This window comes from Salvia hispanica, chromosome 2 (assembly GCF_023119035.1).
Source record: "Salvia hispanica cultivar TCC Black 2014 chromosome 2, UniMelb_Shisp_WGS_1.0, whole genome shotgun sequence".
NCBI lineage: Eukaryota > Viridiplantae > Streptophyta > Magnoliopsida > Lamiales > Lamiaceae > Salvia > Salvia hispanica.
In genome coordinates, this window is record NC_062966.1 from 37,194,298 (window position 1) to 37,203,981 (window position 9,684).

General features: G+C 33.6%; 1 protein-coding gene across 1 annotated transcript; it reads right to left on the reverse strand.

The window, feature by feature from the left end:
• Positions 1-4,323: 4,323 nt before the first annotated feature.
• LOC125204407 (GATA transcription factor 4-like) lies at positions 4,324-5,769 on the reverse strand. The gene is made up of 2 exons (XM_048103066.1): positions 5,371-5,769; positions 4,324-5,104 (listed from the first exon to the last, which is right to left on the reverse strand). Exons 1-2 carry the CDS (start codon positions 5,662-5,664, stop codon positions 4,517-4,519), a joined length of 882 nt encoding a protein of 293 aa, XP_047959023.1. The 5' UTR covers positions 5,665-5,769; the 3' UTR covers positions 4,324-4,516.
• Between the last annotated feature and the right edge of the window lie 3,915 nt (positions 5,770-9,684).

A 9,684-nucleotide genomic window follows, 5' to 3' on the forward strand; every position in this document is an offset into this window, starting at 1 on the left:
AATCTCACGAGTTTAGGTTAATTACTGAAATAACCTTCGTCGAAATATAATAACTCCCCTGTCTGCATACAACCAATTTGAGGGTAATTTCGTATTTACATCATTATATAACCGTTGTTGAAAATTTGGATATATGTGAATATTGAAGTGAATGAAACTAGTTTATGGATTATTTTGGTAATTATTTAACTTTGTCACAAGGTGTCATGAATTTGAAAATTTGATAGATTGAACTTTCGATTTCAAATACTCCTACATGTTTGTTTTGAATTAGTATTAAAATAAAACCAACTATTCTTTAACCAAATAAAATTGTAGTAATTGATAATCAAGTATAACCAATTTGATTATATGATTGATTGCAATCAAGTATTACTAACCATATTCTCCTAATAGTGAATATAGCGTTGTTGGAATCGTAACTTAAAATTAAATTGATTTCTATTTACAAGACAAAGACTTTGGTGCGTGCATCTCCACTAGTTTTTTCTCCTTGTCCGTCCTCGACTCCTCTTCTTCCTCCTCTCGAGATATATGTGAATTATATATGCTATGCAAATTTTTATTTGAAATATTTAGCTAAATGTGTTGACACCAACCAACCACATGCAAGTTTGCTAATTCTATATTATTAACTACTATTACTACTATCTAAAGGGGTAACTAAGCTTCTTGTATTGGCCCAAACGTTCCAAAACATGACAAGCACAACTATAGTAGTAATTATCTTCATAATATATATGGCCAAATAGGCCATGTCAATAGGCTTAACTAAGTAGACTTTTTAAATAATGACATTCCACTTTGCCCACAGTTTAATTTGACATTCTACTTTGTTCAAGGACCCTAGTTTTATTAGTGTGCACTCACACATATCTCCACATTAAAATAGGTTGGAGCCAAATAATATTCCATTCCATCATCTACGAAAAAATGATAAAAAGTAAAAAATTATCTAGCGGCAAATATCTTGTCACATATAGCCGACAAACAGTTAGAGCTTGTAAAGATCCTCCAAATTATTTGGTTAAATTATATAGTTTGGTCAACCACCAAGATGATAGTGCTAGCTCATATTTCCCCACAAATTTGAGTATTTTCCTACCATTCAACCCATGATTAAATATAATTAGTTCCACAAAACCATGTCAATTGTTCCTTCATTGTATATTCATAACTGTCAAACTAGCTTAAATAAAAAGATTGGACATCTTCACACCTCCTAAACTAATATTCACAAGGGATAGAAAATGAATTGATGGAAGTAAGTGTGAGAGGTATGAAGGTGGAGGCAAGAATAATAGCAAATAACATGGAAAGATCCCTAGACATAGACACACTGCCATTCCATTTGGATATATTATCACAACCATCATACTTCACACATAACTCCATGTGCTTCTCTTCCCCCACTCCACATGCATGTCTCTCTATACCCCCACCCCACCCCCCATACAAACATTATCTACAATTGCATGTATAGATATGAGTTTGTTGTATGCATATGTATTGTACTCATTTGGGTTCACATACATTGTACTTGCAAGTACATTAGTTTCTAAAGATTAGAAATGGCTAGTTCAACTAGTGGCACAATGTGTGTTGGAAAGGCAAAGATATATAGTGAAATAGATAGATTGCTTTGGATTTAGTTTAGATGTCCACTTGGAGTTATGTGTGATGTGTTTGATTTCATTGAGTTTAGGACAATATATATGTCACTATCATAAAAAAAGGAGCATTATTGCCACGGAACGGAGGGAGTATCATTGAAGAATCAATATATTAAGCTCCAAGGGAAGTGTATATGTATGTGAGTGATGTGAACTTAAGTATAGCTCATCCACTATGAATAAAGTTTAACTTTATTCACTTATAAAATAGATTGGTCCTTCCATCTCTATATATTTATAAATATTGAGCCCCTACTTTGATTTACACTAATTTAATTTGGCCTTTATATAACAAATTCACCCACTAGAAAAATGTAGAACCGAAATTGTGATGGAGTTCCTCGTGTGTAATTGCAAAAACTAAATTTTGAAGCCCATTAAGATGCCATATTGCCAATAATTAATTAAACTTCATTGCAAAAAAAAGTGTACACTTAACTTATATATACAACCATACTATAAAAACCTGATAAACCCAACTCATTTCCCTTGGAATGAGAAGTTATCTCATGAGTTATAAGTACATTAAATTGAAGTAAATTGATAGCACCACTTTATATTCTATTGAGTTTATCGAATGATTAACCGATTGAAAAATGATTATACTAGTAGTAAATTATCTACGCACATGAAAATATGATTATTTCTCATATTATCATATACGAATGTTATACTACTAATATAACGATAGAATCTGTAATTTACTATAGTAACTTTTCAATCAATTTTTTTACTATTACTATTTTCCAAGGTGGACATAACGGGCCCCACTGTAGGCAAATGTCTAGCAATGGGCAGACAGGTAATTTGGCCCAATGTTACTTCAAATCACTCCTTAGCTAAATCAATAATTTTAAATCAAGCAAGAAAAAAAACAAATATTACAATTTTAAATACCATCAAATACCTAAGCAAAATCTTTAATGCTACTAATATTCTTAAATATGTATCTCGAAATGTTCCCACGTTTGATTGTGGACGCACTTCCATGCACTATACATCGTACACCACACGATGTCCTTCGATTCTTTCTTAATTACTCTTCTAAGTAATTACTTTAATTAATCACTGAAATCAATGTTAACGTTTACTTTGTTAATACTAGTATTAAATGTATAGTGAGAAGATTAATCCAATGAATTAATTACACTTAATATTTATAGTGTATGTGCTGACGTGGCGGGAGAAGGTTGGAGGATTGTTGCCCATACTTGTTGGGAGTAACACATGGGGATAAAAATCTCGAAGAAAATGAAAAAATTCACTCTTTTTCATGTTTTTAATATTTTTTATCTTTTAGTTTGAAGCATTCTTTTTCTCAAAGCCAAAGAAAATGGCATGGGGGATGTGAGAACCAAGAAAAGTGCAAATCTTGGGGTAGAGAAAGTTCTTTAATTTAGAAAATATGTGTTCAAACGCCACCCTTTAATTTTTTCATATCCATAGAAATGAATTTTTAATTACATATATCCAAAATTTATTGCATTCATCATCTTGACTTTACGTAGTTTTCAATCCACCACACCGCCTGAAAAATGTACGACTATAAGAATCATTTACAAATACATTAGAATCAATTAAGAAATTAAATAAAGGATAAGTATATAAACGTAAACATATAATCTTCTAATCTTAGAACATAATAAATATACTATACTTGTTTTTTCTATGAGTTACTCAATAGTAAGTAGTAATACTAGGAGTAGTTGAAAGGTACATTGAACATAAACAAAAAAGGGAAATCATAACTTACTAGGCAAAATTCATTTACTTACAATCAAAATTAAAGTTTTTATGTCTTCAACATGGGGTGAATTGGTAGATTGTTAGCCTTAAATAAACTCATAAATACTAACCTTTAATCTTGCAGCAATAAAAAACTGAAGATTGAATTACTTGATTTGTTGGTTTCTTTTTCTTTTTGAGTGGTGGCAATAATTGGAAGCATTTATGATGAAAATATTGCTTGAAATTGAGAAGTGATTGTGGGATTGCATATTTGGTTGAGGTGAAGGGGGCATCCATGTGCAAATTCCCAAACTTTCAAGAAATAGACCCCTAAATGGTCCCATGCTCTCCTTGAGATATGCTCTACACCCATTCCCATGAATACAATTAGCATTAACTACATGCGTTGTCCGGTTGTCGTATGCTATGCGCTGAAGGTCTCGAGTTCGAATTTATCTGTAAAATTTTCAGTTTATTTACTCATCAAGAGAAAACTAACATCAACTACGACAAATTGTTGGTAAGAATTTGCATCTAACTAATAGGTCGAGGATTCGAGTCATCACATTGATGATAATAAATGTGAAATATGAGTATTTATTCATGATCTAAGTTGGTATTTCTTCATCCACACTTTGTCTTGCCCTCCAAAAAAAAAATATTCACCCTCTTACTTTTTCAACTAACTATTCTAAACCCTAATTTTCACCCTCTTTACTTTAACCACTAAGTTCGGTATGAACTAGTATGATTCCTCCGGACTCCAAAATAGCGATTCTCATTCTCAATACTTGATCAATATGAGCTCGAAACCTCCTTTGTATTGGCTTAATTTGTTCCCATGTCTCAAACTACATTTCACTAATATTGTTGTATTTGTACACAACCAACCATAGAAACTAAAATTGTGCAAAATCTAATATGGAAAAAGGGTAATTAAGTGTGAATTCAAAATTTAGGAACAAAAATATGCATTACATGTTCTACAATTGAATTGGAATTTGGAACCATCTCCTTCTCCCTCCAACTTCTGTTTTTTAAAAATTCAAATTTATCTAAAATTTCGGGGTTATGACTTAATTAATTAAGACTAAAAATTAGCAAGGTGGGGCCCACTAGATCACGTGCCTCATATCCTGGCCGTTGATGCCGCTCCGGTGATGGATGAGGAACTCATCGCAGCCGTTGAACACCGCGTGGCCGATCATCTGCTGCCTCTGCATCACATCCTTCTGCCGCCGCAGCTCCATCACCTTCCGGTGCGAGTTCGAGTGCCGCGCCGTGACGAACGTCGGGCTCGCGGCGGGCCGGTACTCGGGCACGAGCCGGCCCGACTTGAACCGGACGCCGCACGCGTTGCACAGCGTCTTCGGGCCCATCGGGCCCGTCCTCCACTGCGGCGTCTTCTCCGACGCGCAGTGGAGGCACTTCCGCCCCGGGGCCTCCGACTTCGCCGGCGCCGGCGCCGGCGCGGCGAGGTGGAGGAGGCGGCTGGACCAGTCGCACGGCGGCGCGCGGGAGCGCTTGCTGCGGGCTTTCCCCGGCACGGAGACGTCGGAGGGGAAGTGGCCGGCGACGGCGGAGGAGGAGGTTCCCGGTGATGCGGTTTTGGCGGCGGCGGCGGGGAGGAAGCGGTGGTCGCCGGTGGAGAATGATTCCTCCACGAAATTCGATAGCCATTCCAGCTCAGCTAAATCATCATACTGTTTTTTTTTTTTTGCCAAAAAAAGTAAAATTAGCCCTAATTCATTTCCGGAAATGAAATTCAATCGGAAAATTTCTAAATTACAGTACAATTAGTCGCCGGAAATTTGTCGGCGAGTTAAAAAAGAAAAAGGAAAAGGAAAAGGAGAAAAAAAACACACAATACTGGTGCACACGTTTCAAGGAATTCCATGCAGAAAAAAGCAAAAAAAAAAAAGAAAAAAAAAATCGAATTGAAAATTGGAAAAGGGGGAAATTAAATTACCGGAACGCAGAGCTCGTTGCCGGAGAATTGAGGCTCATTGTAGCTGCGGCAGCTGATATTGCCGTTGAATTGGCCGTCTCCGCCGCCGGAAACGGAGGAATTGCAGCTGTCTACCGCCGTAACAGTGGAGGAATCGCCGGAATTCACCGGCAAGCTCTCGAAAAATGCGTCGGTCATCGTCTCATCCTCTTTCGAAAAATCGAGCAAATCATCCACCGTGAAATGGACGCCATTGTTGAAATTGCCATTTTCCGCCGACGAGAATTCAGCGTAATCAGCGGCGAAATACTCCATTTCTAATCACGAATTCGAACAGTTTAAAAGCGGAGTAACGGTGGAGAGAGGTAAAGAGATAAAGAGAGAGAGAGAATTCAGCTTTGAAATGGTGTCTGTGTTGAAAGCTTGAAAGTGAAGGTGAGAAGTGTGGGTTTTTTATCAGTGAAAGTGTGGGGCGCAATCAAAAGTACATGAAAATACCGTGGTCGAATTTGAATTTATGGTTTCTCTTTACATTCTAATTTATTTATATAAAAAAAGATTCATTATTGATGAATGAATTATTTGTCACTTCACTTACTAATCCTGTAAAGTCAGTTGCTTCTGTTTCCTTTCCTTTTTGGTAAATTCCCATTTTTAGATTTTATCATTTTCATGATTCTTTTTCCTTCTTTCCAATTCTTGCTATCAATCTAAGCAAAGAATAACTACTCGAAAATAGATAAATACTAAACCATAAATTGCCTCGAATTTATACCAATAATAGTAAAAAAAGGTAGTAACATTATTTATCGCCATTCTACCCTTCGGAAAAAAATACTCCCTCCGTCCCATTAAATATGCAACATTTGGAAATCGGCACAGATTTTTATGTAGTGTTATTTTGAGAGTTAATGTAGAGAGAGTATAGCTTACAGATGAAAAAGTAGAGACAGAGATGTTTCTATTATAGGAAACATTTCATTTTTAATAGGATAAACTAAAAAGTAAAACGCTTCATTTATAATGAGACGGAGGGAGTATAAACGAATAATAAAATAAATAATATTGTTGGAGGAGTATTATTTATTACATGAATTTTTTTCTTTATTTAGATATAACCTTTTGAAAAAGAGCTAGCATTGGGATTCTCATTTTCAGAAGCCTATGATATGTGAGCAAACATTTTCTGATGAGTAAAAATATTAAAAAAATCATGCTTTATATGCTTTATTGATAAGGCCAAAATTTATTACAAACTTGCATGTTACTATTGCCATGTTCATGCATTACTGCTCTCTTTATTTAAGTCCAATATATATTAACAGTTATAAATAATAAAACAGTAAAGAGTGTCGCATTCACGATCATAACATATTTACTTCAAAATTTTATTTGATAATTCAAGTTTATAGCGATTAATTCCAGTTTCTCTCTCTAATTATTTTCTCATCGGGAATGGTGATTTGGGCCTATATTTTAAAATTTAATTTTTACAACCCCAACTTAATTTATTAATCCACAATTTGTACTTCACTTTTTAACCTCTATTAAACATGTTATTATATTCCTTAACCCACGTTTAGGCACGACGGATACAGCTCGGATTTTATCTTACGACGGCTACGATGGCGCCACGTGTCACCCCAAGGATTTGAAAGATTGTTACCTTGAATCTTTACTATGCTTTGAGTGGAGTTGGTTAAAATTTTAGCTTTAAGTGACATGCAATTATTTCATTGCCCAATTTTAACACTTGTAGTTGTATGTTGTTAAAAAAAAGGATAAATTGCTAGAAAAAAAACATGAATTTTGATTTATTTTGTAACTTTAAAGGTTATTCATGGAGTATAAATTATGAATTTTATATTTTTCAGTTTTTCACCGGGGTCTAATTTGGGTAAAATTGTAAATGTGACATCCAAAACTAAGAAGATACCATCCTGAATTTTATATATTTTTTTCAATAAATTAGTTATAATTTAACTATATTATTAATTTGAAACACACACCAAATCAGCAACATATTACACATAAGAAATATAAAAAAAATATTCATGAAAAAATTGAGAAAATGTAAAATTTATGGTTTTTACAATCGAATTTTAAAAATTGCATGACAGGTCGAATTTTGACTATAGACAAGTTGCCCTTATTATCTAATCCAATACAAAATGGTTGTAAGATTGCTTAATTGTGATACTATTAAAAATAAACACAGGCTCTATAGAGCAAATGTTCAACTTGTGAAGTAGGTGCTGAATTTGAACCCTCTTGATATCATTTGTAATTTTCTCCTTTATATAGAAGTTTATTTTAAAAAAAACTATGTAATAAAGTATAGCTAATTAATCAAAGGTTCAATCATGGGATTTGAAGTCGATCACATCTCATTTATTGCACTCACTGAAATCATGTATCAATAGTTAGTGTTGTTTCACTCAAATTGATAAAAAAAACATCACCGGTGGAAAGATAACTTTTCGTGTGGTCTAATGTAGCAATAGGGCCAAACTATTAGGCCAATTTAAGTCACATGCGTTATTTTTGTTATATTTTAGACCCTTTACAACAAAGGTAGAATTGATACGATAATGAATCGTTACAATCTTCAAATCATAAATGTAGGAATACCCATATCATGGTGAAGAAATATACAAATCTTCAAATTAAGTTGTTCAATGAAATGTATAATAGTAATTAATTTGGTGATTGTTCGAATTGGATATAGTACTATACTGATTGGTGCATGCATACGTATAAAATTTGGCAATTACTAATAAGACAAGTAAAAATTTTATTTCTATTAAATTTATTTTCGAATTTATTGCATAACAAAAATATTTGTAGTTGATATCAAAAGTGGATCACGTTGAAGATTTACCTTTATAAATGAGAACGTAGGAACACTTGTCACACATATATATTTTTTGCACTGTAAATATAAATCACGTTTTGCAAATTCAAGTAGACATACATTGTACATTCAGTGCATATCAATCCATTCAATTATCACATTCTCACTTTAAGAAATGATCTTACATGAACTTTTCCATCTATACAATCACATAAAAAACTCTCTTTTCCTAAAAACTACTACTACTACTAATCACTTAGTGACTTATAACTAATTAATATCATGCATATTAGTGCCATGTTATATGAAGTATCTACATATTTACTGTCATATAGAAACAAAATGTATCATGCAAACTGTATTGGCTATTATTTTATCTCTCCCATTCTATCTATTTAAAATTTAAGCTCTAGTAATTAAGCCTAAATGATTAGTGCAAATCCCAATATTAACTTCTTTACTGTCGACAGATGGATAAACTCTCATTTAACTAATTACAGCTAATCCTATAATCAGTTGGCAATTGTTTGTCAACACTCCATTTTTCTTAACTTTTTTCCTGCAGTCATATATTAAATCACATTCTAGAGAGAGATATTTTCCTAATTACTTACTAATCCACTTTGATATATTTACTTAATTTTATAAAGAGTAGTTCGTGGGGTCCAACCAAGCACGTGACAAAGATGAGCAGTGTTGTCAGCCAGCATGTGATAAACTTTTTAATAACTCGATTTTTTTTAATACTACTACAAGAAGGTTGTATGTATAGTTTGTAAGTACTCTAAGCATACTTAGTGGTACGCCATTCTTGTTCTAGCGGTGGTCAAAATTCCAATAGCTGGAAAATTCGAATCCCATTTCAGCATTTCTGTAGTGTAAATGAGCCTTTTATTTTATTAGTATTATATTTGTATTATTGTAGTGATTAAATTTGTAGTATGATATTTTTGGGGTGGCTATGTTAATGAGTTAGAGCGTCTTCTTTGATGCTTCCCACACGTGCGTCAACCCAGCGGCAATTGTAGAGGAAACGTGTTCGCACGTGTAGGGAAGTCACGTGGCTGGTGATCTCTTCACGTGCCTCTCTCCTTAATGGGTGGCCTAATTGTAGGTTATTGTGATTTATTTTCTTGAAAATTATAGGTTTATTCATAATTACTATAATTTATAGAGATTATAATGATGAGTGGCCCCTCGTGTGGAGTATTTGGCATTTTTAAATTTTATTGTTATCATTTTAATAGATTGTGATAATAGTATCGATTTGATATTATTAGAGGTACGAGAGATTTTAAAAGAATCAAAATTGGGAAATAAAATATGAGAACTAATGTCAACTCGTGTGGGCATGAGACTTTTATTTCATATAATGTTCAAATTTTGAACTTCATTTGATTGTTATAAAATGAATCATCCTATCACATAACAATCAAATATTATTATTTTGCCCATGAATCAACTTTTAATGAAAATGAAGA

Excerpts from the sequence above, each read along its gene's own strand:
- LOC125204407 (XM_048103066.1), bottom strand. The coding sequence starts at position 5,664 with ATGGAGTATTTCGCCGCTGATTACGCTGAATTCTCGTCGGCGGAAAAT. Across the intron at positions 5,105-5,370 it reads GCAACGAGCTCTGCGTTCCG|TATGATGATTTAGCTGAGCT; the intron begins GTAATTTAATTT and ends AAAAAAAAACAG.